Raw genomic sequence first — 18105 nt, forward strand, 5'->3', positions numbered from 1 at the left:
TTTGCTATGGTCCTTGCTATGACATCTATCCGTAGCATTTCAACTACAACACAATTCCATCACAATTCCGTAATAATGAATTATGTAGCAAATTCCGTATCTATTTTGTTCCGTAGCAAATTCCATAGCCATTTGGTCTATAGCAAATTCCGTAGCTAATTGTTCCGTAGCAAATTCCGTAGTCATTTGGCCCGTAGTAAATTCCATAGCCATTTGGTCCATAGCAAAGTCCGTAGCTAATTATTCCGTAGCAAATTCCGTAGCCATTTGGTCCGTAGTAAATTCGGTAGCCATTTGGTCCATAGCAAATTCCGTAGCTATTCGTTCCGTAACAAATTCCGTAGCCATTCGTTCCGTAGCAAATTTCGTAACAACTTTTTTGTAGTCAATTCCATAACAATCGTTCCATACCATTCTTTCTATAAAATTCGGTTATTTAATTTGACTTATTATATCAATTTACAAAAATACAATTAATATAAAACCAAAAATAACAAAGTATTTCTATAGAAATTAAAAGAAATATCCAATACATCAAAAGATACATCTTTCAAAATCAAAAGTCGCTACAAATTTAACGTAAAACATTATTTAATACATAATATTCTATCATTGATTAATAAAATTTTTGACCTGTTCACTCAATGTGTTAATGACATTCATTGCTTGTGCGAGTTGTTGTTCAAACTTTGCTTGAACATCCACATTTTTCTGCTGAAACTCCACATTCTTTTTCTGAGCATCCTCATATTTTTGCTAAACATCCTCATATTTTTGTTGAATATCCTCATATTGTTCGCGTTGCGTCTCAACCAACTTCTTCAAATTCTCAATCTCGACTTTTGTCTCAGCATTATTATCCTCGTATTGTTCGCGATGCATTTCAGAATATCCTTTACTAGAACGAATACGCTTTCCATATGAGCCAAATCCATATAATCTCTTTTTTCGATCATGTCCCCCAACAACATCATAAAATAGTTTGTCCTCATCAATTTCCTCTCCTATTGCTTCTAACCGATCACATTGTTCCATAAAATCATCCTATAATTTTATAATTGTGTTGAGATAAAACTTATACAAAAAAATCAAAATAAAACTTACATGAAATTATTAAAAATAAAACTTACATGAATTTTTTTAGCTTTGTCAACTAAAAAAGTCACTCCATCGTGATTCTTAGTGTGTGTATACAAGAATAGTTCATGGTGTGCCGGATCATGTCCCCAAAGCTTCTTCTACATATATACAAAAAAAAAATCAATATTAAAGTAGATTGCTATTTTTACATTTAGGCTTAGATATTTAAAAATGAAAAAATAGCAACTTACTTTTGGGCTAAACCCATTTAAAAATCAAAATGGAACTAGATCGTTATGATATAAAAGTAAATGAAAGTAGATTGCTATTTTTTGCATTTAGGCTCCACTCTTTAAAAATGAAAAATAAAATAACATACTTTTTAGGATTAGTCCTCTTAAAAATCAAAATGAAACTAGAAAAACTATAACATACAACTAAATGAAAGTACATTGCTATTTTATATATTTATGCTTAGTCCTTTTAAAAATAAAAATGGAACTAGAATGCTATAATATAAAACTAAAAGAAAGTAGATTGCTATTTTATGCATTTAGGCTTAGTCCTTATAAAAATCAAAATAGAAGTAGATAAAATTAAATGAAAGTAGATTGATATAATATAAAATTAAATGAGTACTTACTAAATCAGAAGCAATCTTGGAATGAGAAGCCGATCCACCAGTATGCGTAGAAAGGGCTTGTCCATCAACTACACCTCTACGCCTATTTTTTTTGTTTTGTTCTGATTTCTTCTTGAAGTCTTCAGTATTCCATCTTGCAGTCAAGGATGTCCACACTTCTGATGTTATATTAACTGGTTTTTTTTTAGAGTCGACTTTTTCCATTTTGAGCTTATATTGTAGATATATTGTCTATATCTTTCCTTTGCCTTATTTTCCCAACAAGCTTGGACTAATGGAGTTTTTGCATCATCCCAATGGCACTTTTTCTACAATACAAAATATATAGATGAGTTTTTTAGTTAATGAGTACCTAATAACTGCATAAACGAGATACATACATGAAACTCGTCCCAATAAAGGAGTTTTGTCTCGTCACTTAAAGTTGCCCAGCTATACCCATTTAAATCAGCTCTTTCACCAAAGGATTCATAGATAATGGAAGAACATGGGCCCGAAGGAAATAACCTACAAACGAAAAAATTAACAACATTGTAAAAATCATGAAGATCAATGTTGATAAAAATGTAAGTATTTTAACTTACTCCTTATCTCGCACTCCAATATATAGACACCCATCCAGTCCAATAGATCCAAGTAAATACCCTTGATGTTGAATCCCAATATTTTCCTCAACCGATTCACTACCATTTGTTGTGGATCTAGGTATAGATGATGTAGTAGATGCAGGTGTAGATGATTGGACAGATGTAGATACAGATGATTGGTTAGATGATGTAGGCAAGGATGATTCATGTGTTGATGATGTGGCACCCATAGTACCAACATGTGAAACAAATGTTGGGGCAGATACAGTACCAACAGATGATAATGTGGTATTGGATGATGATGATATATTACCAACAGATTTTGCATCATCGGTACGTTTGTTTATGAAACGTACATTTGTATGTTGCTTACGTTTCAATGTTTCTCTTAATAAGAATTGTGACATCTTTCCTGAAATTTTAAAAACTTAGGAAGTTATAAATCTTTAGGTTCACAAATATTATTGAAATATCTTACTGAAAATTTAAGCATACTACTTTTTATTTTAAAATAACAATGTACTTTTGCTTGCTTATTTATTTTAGCTCAACTTTTTACTTTGAAATTTTTACCTAATTATAGCAATGTGAACTAAATACAAAAACTAAAAGTATAATGCAAATACTTTAATGAAAGTAGATTGCTATTTTTTTCATTTAGACTTAACCCTTTAAAAATGAAAAAATAACAACTTACTTTTAGGATTAGCCCCTTTCAAACTCAAAATGGTACTATTTTCTAAAATACATTGTCATAGTAAGTATAAAAGATAAAGCACAAAGCTTAAACATGATAGTTTTGTTATCACCTGGATTGTGTTGGATTGGATTGGATTGGAGTGAAGTAGAGTGGATTGGAACCTGAAACAAAGAAGAACAAATAAATAAATAAATAAACTTTATCTCAACAAATGAAAAACAATGAAAATGTTAACAAAATATTATTTTCAGAAAAATTTATCAAACCTTATGAGACATTTCCGAATTCTGATAGTTAAATTGTAACTACACAAAAAAAAAAATTGCATTTTAGAAAGTATAGATATTAAGGTACATTACATGTTATTTTCCTACAAGAAAAGACTACATATTAACCAAACAAACCAAAAGATACAAGAGGAAAGAAAGTTTTTCCCTTTTAAGTCCTAACTATAAAATAATGTTCTACAACTACAACTTCAAAGGTTTTATTAAGAGACTAGAGTACATTACATTAGGAACCATTATGTTGTGTTGAATCAAAAGGGCATTTAGTTTTGTAAAAGATATGAATTTTGGGACAAAAGATTATAGATAACAAGGGCATTTACGTCTTTTGTTCCACCTTTTTATAGTTAGACAATATTAATCAAGCAACAACACTGGTGAAAATGATCATTACACATCCGGTCATTTTACCAATACAATATAACTTTGGTCCATGACTTTTAGAGAATTTACAGAAATAACCCTTGTGCTTATAAAAGTTACATAAATGGTGAAAATTATTACCCCTAAATCAACATTATTATTGGTAAAAACAATGCAAGTATGTTGCTCTTTTGGTTAAGAAATAAAGTTATAACAGTAAATTTCAAAAACAATTATGTAGAGATTGATAAAAGTACAATAAATTAAAAGGGGTAAATGAGTAATTACCTTAAGATGCTAATCACAATCAAAAAGATTATCTTCTTCGTCGTTGTCTTCTTCTTCATTGGTTGATGTACTATACTCAAACTCACCCTCACTTTCATCATCAAACTCACCCTCATCATTATTTTCATTATCTAACTTGTTGCTTAAGATGTCATACTCGATTGTTTCTGGTATAGTGCTAATGATTTCATTTGCTTCAATTTCATCTTCTTGAAAAGCAACGTCTTTTTTTCGTATCTCACTCCATCCACGAGGTTTAACTTTACATACGGCCACCCAATCAGAATTGTTTTGTTTCAAGCTCGGGTAAGGAATGAAACAGACTTGAGTAGCTTGCATGGCTAAAACAAATGGCTCAAACTTGTTGAACTTTCTTCGTTGGTTTATATCAACCAAGTTATATTGGTTGTGAACCTTGACTCCTACATTAGGTGTTGGATCATACCAATGACATTTAAACAATGTTGTTGTTTTAATTGGAAAACCGGGGTATTCAACTTCTAATATTTCCAACAACTTTCCATAGTAATCACCAAATGGGCTACTTATACAAACTCCACTATTCATTGTTGATTTGTTCGCACCGTGTGATTCCGTGTGAAACTTGTACCCATTTACAAAGTATACATTATATGATTTCACAGTCCTCAATGGTCTTCTAGAAAGATCATGTATGTACTTGTTCTTTATTTCATTTTGGCGTGCCTATACGACAAAGAATGGAATACATTAGAAGTTTCTCAAAAGAAAAGAAAACAACTTAAAAACTCACATAGTTTTGAAACCATGTAGCAAAGTTTTCATCCACTTCAGCAGCAAGATCATCTTCACTTATATCCGGATTTTGGTCTTTCAATAACTCTTCATACTTGCTGTACATTACCATTTAAATTGTTTAAACTTTTGACATTAAATCGTTATTAACTTTTTATTGAATTGCAATAAGTAAAAAAGAAAATCACATCAAAAATCATATTTTCAATCTTTAACATAATCAGAAATAACATATTCTTATTCTTCTTCTTCTTCTTATTATTATTATTATTATTATTATTATTATTATTATTATTATTATACTATTCTATTAAAACATAACAATTATAATATGTAAAATTGTAAATTAATTATAGGGTTAATCTAATAAAAAAAACCTTATATTTTATGTTTTTTTCCGGATTAAACCTCATCTTTATTTTTTTCATGAAAAAGACATTTCATTTTTTTATTTTTTCCAATATGAACCTTTTAGTTATTTCTCTCTAAAAAAAGTTGTAAAATGTGAGGTTTTTTGGGAAAAACTAAAAAGGTTGAGGATTTATTTGGACGCATTTAGACGGTTGAGGGTTTTTTCAGAAAAAATGACAAAGTTGAGGGTGTATTCGGAAAAAAATGATCAAATATAAGGTTCTTTTCATGAAAAAAAATGAAGATGAGGTTTAATCCAAAAAAATAGAAAATATAAGATCTTTCATGAGATTAACCCTTAACTATAACTTAGCTTTTAATAATATTTTCTTTATGAAAACTTACTAAAATAAAAGTGACACTTCTTTGCCATCTTTGGAACATTGTGGCTATAACAACAACATGGATTAAAGGAGAAGGTTTGTGTATATTAATTACTTTTTTTTAAATCTATTAACTAAAACATTTGTTTGAGATTTGTTCTAATTCTAATTTTTATTTTCCTTTTACCACAGATCCAAAGATATGGTTTCTTGCTCTTATCTACTTCAAATCTGAGGTCCCAGACGCCTATGTGTTGTGGTATCGCCCACTTTATCGTGCTTTTAGGTAAATTCTTTCAAATGACTTCAAGCATAAAAGATATGCAAACCAAGTTAGAAAAAAAACAAACACATAGTTCATTTCCTTGACTCTTTTTCATATTTCCAACTCTACCCATGTTGTCAAATTACTAAATAGTTATGATTTTGTGGTTTTTCAGGAATGTTTAAAAGAAGAAGAGGCTCTAATGACTCTTGAACAAACAGCAAGACAAAGTGCTAGTTTACAAATTTTATATATTTATTTCAGGTGTCATCTAAAAAATGATGGGTCTATGGGAAGATAGTCAAACATAACAAATTAATGACATTTAGCATATCAAATTGCAACAGTTGCAGGGGGTTCTCATTATGGAGACATTAATGAATCAAAGGCAGCAAAAAAATCATTCACACACCTGAGTAACAATGAAAATATTTATTACTAAAAATGAAAGCCTTGTGAGGATCTCTTAACTGTTTCAGAATCCACATGACACTTCCATATCCATTTCACATCACATTTTTTAGACAACTTCATTTGACTATCATTTGTACTATAAACAAATATTTACAGTTCAAAGCAATTCAAAAAATTCCATTAGCCTTATCCAAGCAGAAACCACATAAAAGCAAGAAAAATATCAATAATAAGGAAGTGGTGATTTCAATCTGTTTCAGTTGTGTTATACACAACACCATTGATAAAATTAATAAAAAAAAAAACAAAGTATTAATGAAGATCATTCTTTTAATAAAAGCTTACAAGCATAAAGAACAGATCTGGAAGTTGGAATCATTTTGACTTTTGAATACTGTAACATTCTTGTCAAGGAAAGTATTTTTCTTAAATTACATATTTGCCCAACACTCTTTTCAGCGACTAGACTCCTTAAAATTTCATCGCTAGTGCCTTGATTAACCCCACAACCAGATTTTTAGGGTATTCGGCGTATGCCAATTAACACCTAATTAACATAACATTACATCCTAATTAACATGAAAGAACAGATGCTTACCTTGAATCTGTGATACAAGAATACAGGGTGAAATTAACATTACATCCTAATTAACATGAAATAACAGATGCTTACCGTGAATCCGTGATACAAGAATACTGGGTGAAATTAAGGTTTGAAAGTGGTGATGCTTCTGTAATCCTTTGCAAACAGGGTAGTACTTGAAATGGGGTTCGATTTTGCTAAAGATTCAAAAGATTCAAGTAGAATCTATGCAAAAAATACCAATGAGATCGGAATATTGTGAGTAGCTGAGGTACTTTTATTATCAGGAAAGAAATTAAGAATGAAAGAAGGAAATAAAGTAAATTGGTTCACTTGAAGATGCAAGTCTTGGGTTTCTAAGAAGCGATAATGAAAGAAGATATGTGAGACAACTTCCTCAGTATCCAAGACAACAATTCTCAGCAAGATTCCCAAATAAATCCCTAGTAGCTTTAGATCTGCTTGAAAAGATGCTTGTATTTGACCCAAATAGGCGTATTACAGGCATTTTAACCAAATAGCTTCCTCCGGTATTTAAACAACTGGCGTGATGGGTGGCTGAGCAACAGGGGTGGCAAGTTGAGAGAGGAAGAGATGCGATCGGCGTCCGACGATGGGTTTAAACATTGAAACAAACGTTATACCTCTAATTTGGGGGGTTGGGGAGGAAGTAGATTTGTATCAATTTACTAATTTACCCTTAATAAAACATTGAAACAAACGTCATGACTCAAGTTGGATTATCTCTTTTCCTTTTTTACTAAAAAACCAAAATAAAAAAAAATAGAAAAAGCTGGGTAAATAAATTTTGATTTAAGGGTAATAATTTTCAAAGTCTAAAAATATGGGGATAATATTATTATATAAAAATTAGCAAATGTATGTCACCAAAATTTAAAAATTACAGAATATTTATAATGTAGAAATTATATTTATAATTAAATTTTCAAAACAATTAAAAATAATATTTTATTTTTGTTGCTAAGTTTTCAAAGATAATTGTGTATTTTTAATATATTTGTTTTCAATAATCTTATATATTTTGCTACGGAAACATATTTCGTAACTACTTGACTACGGAATTTTTCGTAGCCAAATACCTATGGATTTTGATTTCGTAGCTATTTTGCAAATTCACCTTTTTGTAACAAGTTCCATAATAGATTAGCTACAAACTTTTATTTTGTAGCAAAATAGCTACGGATCTCAATTCCATAGCTAACTAGCTACGTATTTTTATTTCGTAACCGATTATGTAGCCAACTAGCTACATACATGGATTTTGTAACAAGTTTCATAGAGAACTAGCTACAACCAAAAAATTTGTAGCATTATTTGTAGTAAACTAGCTACAGATTTTAATTCCGTAGTAACTATTCAAGATTTAGCTACGGAATGCAATTCCGTAGCCATTTCCGTAGCAAATTAGTTACAACCAATAATTTTGTAACATATTCCGTAGTAAAATAACTATAAATTTAGATTTTGTAACAATTTTACGTAGCTACTTAAGATTTAGCTACATAATGCAATTCCGTAACCATTTATGTAGCAAAATAGCTACGGAAAGTCGTTTCGTAGCATATTCCGTAGTAAAATAGCAACGGATTTTGATTCCATAGTAAATTTCCGTAGCTATTTATGAATTTTCTTGTAGTGTAAAATAATCATCTTTCAAAAATTTATAACAATATCACCAATTTCATTTAGATGTTTGTAAAATTTACTTTTTCAGTGGTTTCCACTTTATATTCGTAAATATTTATCTATCGTAAAAATGACATCATATTATGAAAAATGACACTATTTCGCCAAAAAATGTCATTCTTAAAAAAAATATATATATTAACGAATTTGTTTTAAAGATATTTTAGAAATGTATTAATGACCTAAATAAGCCTTACTTCCTGTATCAAAAGGTTGTATCTAGGCTTAAATAATTGTAAATATTAAAAAGTTGAAGTTTCGGAAAAGTTCTCTTCCATTTGCATGGGTTTAACAATGAAAAACAAAGAAATATATGGCATTCTTTCTGTCTGTGTCACACACATATGCATATAAATTCTTAACATCTTGTACTCGTCAGATATTTTGAAATTATAAGCAAGCAAGAATCTAAATGAAATTAAATGTCAAACTGTTATCCCAAATCCCAATTGTATTTACCCACTTTTTGCTCATCAGATTTCAGTTGTAGTTACCCACTTTCCTTCCAAATGGGAAGGAAGAGAACGTTTATTTGAAACACAATATACAATTTTATTTCTCCTTTTTCTTATCTTCTCTCTCATTATCTTCTTTCCTCTCTATCTTTTCTTTCCTAAATCTCATGAATAAAGTGTTAGTGATGATGACCAGGGACACAACTATGATGAAAAGAAACAAGCTTTCTCCATTTTTTTTAAAATTTAATATCCATAACCAACATTTCATCTTTATAATTTGATATCATTTCATAATGATCATGCAAAATATTTATTATTTTAAAGAGATTGGAGTATTATAATGGTTTGTTTCTTGTGACTAGCATACTAGTTGAATTACATGACATGGCACCAACGGTTCAGACATCTCCAAAACAAAGTGCTTTGTTTTTTTATTTCTAATAATTCAATTACATGTAATAAAACTTTGCCAAACTTCTTATGTAATGCATGTCAACGGAGTAAATACGTTTGTCTTCCTTTTTCTAGATCAAATAAAATTGTCAGTATATATTTTGACTTAATTAAAAGAGTTAATTAAAAGAGTTGATTCTTACATGACATTTATTTTCCATACAAAATATTTTCTGCCTTAAGTGGTCTAAAATACTACATTATTTATTTATTTTCTTAAGCCACTTCTTACTATATCTATGGGTTTACCCATTGCGACAAAAACGTGATGCCATTTCCAAGTTTACACATTTTTAACCTACATTTGCCCGCAATAAAAAAAATCCATCAAAAATCCCGTACGTATGTTTCGCACTATGAACAATCTCATACGTTCACTTATTTTCGAATTTCATTTACTACCCACATATTAGGTTGAAGGGCTTCACATAGAAACATATCCCTTTCAAACTGACTTCCATCGAAAACCACGCCCCATACTTTAAACTCTATAAAAAGAATATTCATATCCTCATCTTCGTATCTTTGGATAGTGGATTGCACGAATATGGATGTGAAAGAGTTCCACCCACAAAATAGTGATCGTTGGTTTGCTTAAGGAAAAAAAGGTATGTCAATAATGATGTTAACAGTGAATGTTGGGTGAAAAGAAGATTTGTTTGCGTTGACATGTTAATCATTGTGGCCCAAGGATTGCCAAAAAAAGGTGAGTGGAGAATAGAAGGTCGACAACGTGAGGGGAGGAATAGAAGGTCGACAACGTGAAGGGGGGATGGGAATTAGGGCACTAATACCATAAAGTTTAATATGAATCCTTATCCATTCTAACCAATTTTCACACAATAAATACAAAAGCAATCCCTAATTTGGGAAATACATGACAATAATATATTAGTTACGATATAATAATACAAAATACATTACGTCTAACAATTATATAACAACTAATAAACGTTATAATTGAAATATTACTATTATACAATTAAATAAGCTAAAAACACATACCATTGAAATTTGAAGGATCAAATTATATCTTTATTCTAAAATCTTATTATCATTATCATGTTTTCAAGGCATCTGTTACGACCGTAAAAAGTATCACTCATAGTTGTCGTATAACTTTCTCTCAAGCATTGCAAACAGCTCTTAACAAGGTGGCCACTCACCCCGAGTCTGGCGAATCATGGGTTAGGCTATTGTTGCTCCCCTGATGTACTTTGCAGGTGTTCTGGCCTAATAACAGACACTAACGTAGGTCTGGAAACAGAAAATCGTCACAAAATCGTTGTATAATGAATTCTTTAGCTACATGTGTGACAACCCGTTACTTTCAAGTCAATACAAGTAAAATCTGATAAATAAAATTTCAAGATTTATTTATTTCGTTAAGTTAATGAGAGTTAGAAAATAATTTAAATTATATAAATAATGTTTACATAAGTTTTCTGAATCAAATACACTCGAAAATCAACATCGGAACCGAAAACCCTCGCACCAAAACCCCTTTACGGCCGAAAACCTTCAGAACAAAAACGGATTTCGGCCTAAATCTCTTTTCCGGCCGAAAACCCAACCGTATATAAGTTTTTCATTCGAAAACTTAATCATTTATCACCTTTTACACTAAAAAACACTCTCATTTTACTCACAATGAACATCCAAGAACATTAAAACCTTCAAGAGAAAACCTTCAAATCTTCATATTTTTACCAAGAACAACTTTCAAATTTTCAAGTGGCTGAGAACACTAAGATCGAGAACTCGTTTTCGGCCGAAAACTCTCCAAGACCGAAAACTGATTTTGGTCAAGGGCAAACTGAAAACCCCTCTTCCACACTTGTACGATTCTCGATAATCATTCTTAACACAAAATAAGTGTTGTCTAACACTTTAATTAATGGTTTCGCTAATTTAAATACAATTATGTGTTTAACTATTATTAGGATATCGTTAATTCCGCGTACGTCAACCTGAGGATCATCTCTACAGCACTGTTATCCTTACGCAAACACATACCCAAGGTGAGTTCATACCCCTATATTTTCACTGTTTTCAATGATTTCAGATGGGGGGGATACAAGTAAAACTCAAGAACTTTTGTGTTTTTATACAAACGTTTCAAACGATTTTCAAAACCTTTGCAGTTAATTCAATCGAGTATTCACTACATTCCATCTAAATATTCATATAGCTTAACCCTTTTGGAATATGTCGAGCATAAGGATATTTTCCTTCATACAACTAAATTGCAAAAGTTTGCAGTACAGTACAGAACATACAGTTAAACTATAATTGGTATAGTTTGGGTACACTACATCACTATTATTGAGCTCAATACACAAAACCAGAACATACAATTAAAACTACAATAGTCATACTTTGGGATACAATACACTATTTTACAAATTCAATAAACACTATTCAGAAACAAACATATAAACTATAGTTGGTATAGTTTATGGAACATTACTTTAATACATTGATATAATGTTACACCACTAAATAATTATTTAATTACAATTATTTTACATTAGATAATACACTACTACAAGATAATACATATAAATTTCAAGTACAGAACACTACAACACCATACGTAAACTAATTAATACAAGGTTGTGAGGCACTACTTCAATTGTATCCATCAGGGTACAGAACTAAATCCTATGCAGTATAAACAGAGTCTCCTGGAGAGTGAGCGTAAGATTTGTGTATAGATCTATATGGGACTGACAATCCCACGCCTAAACTGCTAGCTACAGTTAGGCTAGCAGGCCTGGGGTGACAAATGCCATAACTTTCAGACGCCTGAAGAACGTCGTAGAGGTCACTAGGTCATATTAAGCATGGTTATATGAAACTCACAACAATATAAACTAAAACATATGTTTATGGGATTAACACTACTTCAATGGTTTTATTTTATTTAAATAAAACTAAAACACACTACTTTTACAAAACAGAATGTCTGTGGAAGTCTAAATGAGTCAAGAAACTCGTGTTTTGCATATTATCCTATGAAAAACTTCCAGGAGGATTATTGTGTGTAATAAATTATTTACAAACATTATTTTTTTTCATACTCTAGATGATTTTTCATACTCTAATGCCTATGTAATGCTAAAAAAAATGGGGAGAAATAACAATTACCTGGAGATAACAATGTGGGCCACATAGGACATCTTTTTCATCTATAATGTTCCAGGTACCTGGTTTAAAGAAAATTGATAGTCCAAAATCTATGTTTTTAAGAGGCAAATATTCATGTATATATATAAAAAAAAGTTTTTAGGTCTAAGATCAGATGTGTTCAGTGTTGTAAAACTCGCCGAGTTGGCCGATTACTCCTCCGAGTACTCGCTACTCCCCCCCTTGCCGAGGCGAGTTACATAATCCCGAGTACTCCCCGATCGACCCCTTACAAACTGAGTAGTGTTGTGAAATTCGGTCAACTCGGTGATTAATATGTATAATATACTTAATGATTTATTATTTATCACACACACATGTGATTATTACTACATATATATCTTATATTTTCAATAATTATTCACAAAGTGAGACCATTATGTGTTTTTCATTTTTTGTGTATTCACATTTATCCAATTTTATTATATATTTCAATCAACTTATGATTTTATCTTATGATTTTGACGTATATAAATTCCCCAAAAGTATTTCTGCACAAATTTCCAAATCCAAATACTCCCCGAATACTCCCGAGTACTTGCTACTCGGTAGTCGGCCGACCAGGTACCGAGTAACGAGTTCTACAACCTTGGATGTGTTACTCCCAAAGAATGACAAGCTTCAATCAAACCAATAATTTTTTTGATCAAAATCAGTTTCTTTTCATTCTAAACGATGCCCTTTTGTGGTAATCCTATCAAAGAACTCAACTTCAGCACAAAGTTCCATCACCAAATGATCTACAACAGAATCTTCATAAGCTCCATGAATTGAAACCACTAGTATGAACGTGATATTAATTGGAATAATATTCATAATCCTACTACACACATATAAAAAGTCAATAATATGAGCTAACTGATGTATGTGCTATCCACTTCCTTTTTCACTAAAGTGGTGTGTAGGCATTTAGACAAACAGTTGGTCTGCAACTGCAAATCTACCAAATTAGAGAAAACACTTATACTAATCAAACCATACGATGTTGATAGAAAATTTAAAGCAAGATACAAATTAGGGCTCACGTTATCAAAAATAAAAAATGAAGTCACCTTTAAGGGAATGTTGGTGGCATACGATATTGATAGAAAAGATGAATGAAGGGGGTATATTTGGGAAGAACTATAAGATCTCTTGTGGTAGGGAGGCGATGAATAGATGAAACAAGCCCTAACAAATCGAGAGCACTGTGTGGTAATAATGGAGCATAATAGCCGATAACACTTATATGTTTCTATGTCTGTCAAATCAATGTAGGGTTTGGGGTTTGAGAGTGAAAAACCAGTCAATCGCATAAAGATTGAAGAGTGAACTCGAATTGAGGAGAAGTTGTACCAGGTTTTAGGGGAGAAGTCAAACCAATTGGTCTTCTTCACAACCATTACAGGTTGCATTTTTCCGATGAAGTTGTTTTTTGAAGATGAGCGTGAGATGATGGAGCGTCAATAGAGAGAAATGGTAGGGTTTCGGGAGATTTAGAAGAGAATCAGTACAAGTTATTTACGGAGGGAGGAAGACGAAGGGCGGGGACTTAAAAAATTAAGGGTATTTCATTTCCCCGCTTAAAATGCGTATTTCATTAAAAAAAATTATAAAGCGACACACTTAGATGACACACATTTTATGAAAGGCGCCCTCCGCATTTTCATTTTTTTCTTTTCTGGCACTAATTTTAGGGCACGCACAAATGTGTGTCCTCTATACTTCATATTTTGCAAAACTGATATTTTTTAGGGCATGCACAAATGTGTGTCCTCTATCAGCACGTGTCATTGTTTGCGCGTCATTAAAGGGCTATTTTCTAGTAGTGACATTACAACTGGTGGTATCCAGGCATTCATACTAAGGTTTTCATACAAACACTACTATGATACACTACTTTACACTACAGCTGGTGGTATCCCGGCATTCATACAAGGGTTTTCATACAAACACTACTATAATTCACTACTGTACACTACAGGTGGTGGTATCCTGGCATTCATACAAAGGTTTTCATACAAACACTATTGTGATTCACTACTTTACACTACAGCTGGTGGTATCCCGACATTCATACAAAGGTTTTCATACAAATACAGTTTCGGTACACTAATTTCTAGTGCTGGGTACACTAATGCTGCATATAATTATAAAGAAACATACATGAAATAGTTTATCCATTTATAAGACTACATTACATTCACTATAGAAAATATTAGATTTTCTAGAGAAACGTACTAGCATTTTCAATGTATAAAGACAAGTTTTCCATCACTAAACATACTTATGAACTCACCAACTTAAATGTTAATACACTTTCAAAACTATTTGTATTCTCAGGGAACCGGTAGACAGGTACACCCGCACGTTTTGAGAAGACGGAGATGTTAGAGGCGCGTCTTTTAATACTTTTGCTATACATTTTTGATGTCATACAAACTATGTATCGAACAGATGTAAATACTTTACTTATACAATGTAATGGTTGTGTTTGCTTTGATTACTATTATGCAATTATTGTGATACCGTACACGACGTCCTCCACCCCCGAACGTTTCCGACGTTCCGGTTCGAGGGTGTGACAGATTGGTATCAGAGCATTGTTTATAGTGAACTAAGTATATCAAACCTTACATGATATACAACTATGAACACTATGGGGCCGAAGCGCTCTAGACTAAAAGTATACTTTTAAAAATCTAAGTATTTTATAAAAAGTATACAAGTATACATACATACCAGCAACAATATCACAAGAAGAACAAAACAAAAGTATTTTGAGGTTGGACACTACGGTTAAACCTGGATAGTTATGTAATCATATCTGAGATAAATATAGCATGATCAATTATATTTATTTGAGATACGACTAACATGTGTTTAGGAGTGATTGTGGTGTTGTAACAAGTCTAAAACTTACCAAATTCTATACAAAGGAAACAATATAACCGAACATACATTTAAAATACTACATGAGTATTCTTATACGTATATACTTAGAAATGATAGATCTATTAGTAAGATTTCTTTGTTTTCACGTGTTTGGCTCTAGTATTAAGGTTTTATAGACTCATAATAGGTGATTTAACTTTACTTCATGTTCCTTATTTGGCTGTGGACGTTGAGTAGGATCACTTAATCGAAGGTCTATTTAGTTTTGGTTATATATAATTTTTGTACACTATGTGATTATAGGAGGGATCAGACATAAATCACAATATACAAATTCATTCCAAGTGTTGCTATTAATTTCATGGCAATTGTTTACTTATATTAGTAGACTTCCACTGTAAATCGATTAATAGAACACTATAACTGTCAGGATAAGATATACCTTGCTCAATATCACCTAACTCAAAACCACTATAGAGGACTTATCATCATTTTCTCTTAAATTATTTTAGAGAAAGATGCCTCCAAAGAATTCTAATAGAAAGAATACCAATCCTCTAACAAATCCACCGCCGCCACCTCCTGAGTATAATCCTGCTGTCTTCCAAGCAGCAGTGACAGTCGTCGTGGCTGCCGCCATGTCACAAATCAATGCAAGTGGCACAAGCGGGGCGGGTAGTTCCGCCAACCCATCTAACCTCGGAGATAGTCATGGACACCCTAGGGAGTGTTCATACAAGGACTTCACCAACGCCAAATCTCGATCCTTCGATGGCACTGGAGGTGTCATTGCATTAACCTGTTGGTTCGAGAAAACCGAATCAATATTCGATATTTATGCGTGCTCGGAGTCCAGCAAAATAAATTTTGCAGCATGCACCTTCACCGATAGATATTTATGCGTGCCCGGAGTCCGACTCATTTGAATTATCTCCTTAAAGTCACCACGGTTTCAGCTACAGTTCATTAAATCCAATAAATCGGGCTCACTCTCCCTCCCTCAACCTCTCCTTTCTTTGTCCCTTTTCACCTTCACAATTTAGTTTAGCTCAAAGTTACGATAACATAGGTATGTGGAGAGCAACATATTTTATTTATTTTTATTTTTATTTTTATTTTTTGAATTTTTCTCTCCATAAGCGCTTGATCACTCCCTACACCAAAAGATGCAAGTTTAAGTTGATGTTACTTGTTAATAAATTAATCCGATTGAATATTTGATTGCTTCAATATATACAGATTTAATCCGAAATTTGCTTTTATCTCACCTCTAATATATATTCTTTCAAAATTGTTCAAATTCCACCCCACAAGGTAGAAGCTGTGACTCAATTGGGCCGGCCCAGTTCCTTCAACCGATTGCATGTCTTTAATAGATTTCCGTCATTTTTTAACCAATTAATGTGCTCATAACATTATTTTTATTCAATTTGATCAGTCTGTTAGCACATAGTGGAACTCTTCCAAGTTAGAAATGACTAGTATATGGATATACAAAGGAGGATCATGCAAAGGAGCTTAAAGTTAAGAAAGGGAAATTGGGAGGAGATGATGATGAAATCAACATTTTATTTGATGGGATTTCATGTGTATTTGATTCTTTGGAATCTGAAGAAAATACAGAAATGGACTTTTTGTATTTACTATTTATCATTTATGTTGGCAGATGGAGTTCATGCTTGGAAACATATTTTACATCAAGAAGAACAACAAAAAAAGGCTAAAGAAGATACTTTACAACATACCCTCATCAAAAAGTAGCTTCAAAAGGTCATAATAATTAATTATTTTCTTATATTTTGTTATAAAGTTTATAACCTTTTTGCTTTTGTTTACTTTTTGGTTACAATTGAGGATAGAAAGTATTTTAGTTTGGGGATTAAAATGGAGCAAGCTTATTGACCCAAACAAAAAGGTCAATGGTGATTAACGGGAGGAGATATAATATCATTATCTAATAATAACAATATTGAAAGTGTTGCTAAAAAGATTGATAGAGAAAGTTCTGAAGCTCAAAAAATGCTTCAACATGCTGCTAAACAAAGAATGAACACAGATGCAAGAAGAGCAATTTTTTTGTAATTATGCATTTGAGGATATTTTTGATTACTTCGATAATGTTGTGTGGAATATATTTAAGCGTACTATGAAACCCTTGGAAGTGGGATTAAAATTTTCATAGAGAGGCATGTTGTGGGGAGTGAGAAGCCATTTGTTGGAAAATATAGAATTTCCAAAAAGAAGCCCTTAAGAGTTAAAGAGTCTTGAAGAAGACCCGTTTAGTTGAAATGGTCCAATTGGAATTTATATATATTTCAAATATGTTGAATTGGGTGTGCACAATTTTGTAGAAGTAGGGTAGTGGTAGCAAAGTTGATATTTGTAATTGTGTGGATTTTTTGGGGGAAATGTTTAGAATTGTATTTGAAAGTGATTATGTGATGAGATGATGAATTATAGTAAAATGGATTTGAAAATAGCATGTTTAAATGTATTTTGTTGTTTATAAATTATAATTGTAATTAGATGTTTATAAACTTTGATTATTTTGAGAATCAAATTGATGCCGAGCATATTAAGTCCCTAATGGAATCTTTGACATAATAACAGGTTTCAATGGTTAGTACAAAAGTAAAATAAATAAAATAAAAATAAAAATAAAAATAAAACTCATGATAACGAGTCAGTTCAAATGATATTTAAATA

General features: G+C 31.6%; 2 protein-coding genes across 2 annotated transcripts; both read right to left on the bottom strand.

The window, feature by feature from the left end:
* Positions 1-473: 473 nt before the first annotated feature.
* On the bottom strand, positions 474-3170 carry LOC145018193 (uncharacterized). The gene is made up of 6 exons (XM_078976095.1): positions 3120-3170; positions 2308-2722; positions 2104-2230; positions 1724-2031; positions 1131-1238; positions 474-1044 (listed from the first exon to the last, which is right to left on the bottom strand). Exons 4-6 carry the CDS (start codon positions 1925-1927, stop codon positions 757-759), a joined length of 600 nt encoding a protein of 199 aa, XP_078832221.1. The 5' UTR covers positions 1928-2031; positions 2104-2230; positions 2308-2722; positions 3120-3170; the 3' UTR covers positions 474-756.
* Positions 3171-3273: 103 nt separating this feature from the next.
* LOC145016216 (uncharacterized) lies at positions 3274-16039 on the bottom strand. The gene is made up of 5 exons (XM_078974601.1): positions 15950-16039; positions 6809-6915; positions 4721-4820; positions 3949-4653; positions 3274-3315 (listed from the first exon to the last, which is right to left on the bottom strand). Exons 1-4 carry the CDS (start codon positions 16037-16039, stop codon positions 3958-3960), a joined length of 993 nt encoding a protein of 330 aa, XP_078830727.1. The 3' UTR covers positions 3274-3315; positions 3949-3957.
* Positions 16040-18105: the final 2066 nt, after the last annotated feature.

This window comes from Lactuca saligna, chromosome 9 (genome assembly GCF_052625555.1).
Source record: "Lactuca saligna cultivar CGN05327 chromosome 9, ASM5262555v1, whole genome shotgun sequence".
NCBI classification, from domain to species: Eukaryota; Viridiplantae; Streptophyta; class Magnoliopsida; order Asterales; family Asteraceae; genus Lactuca; species Lactuca saligna.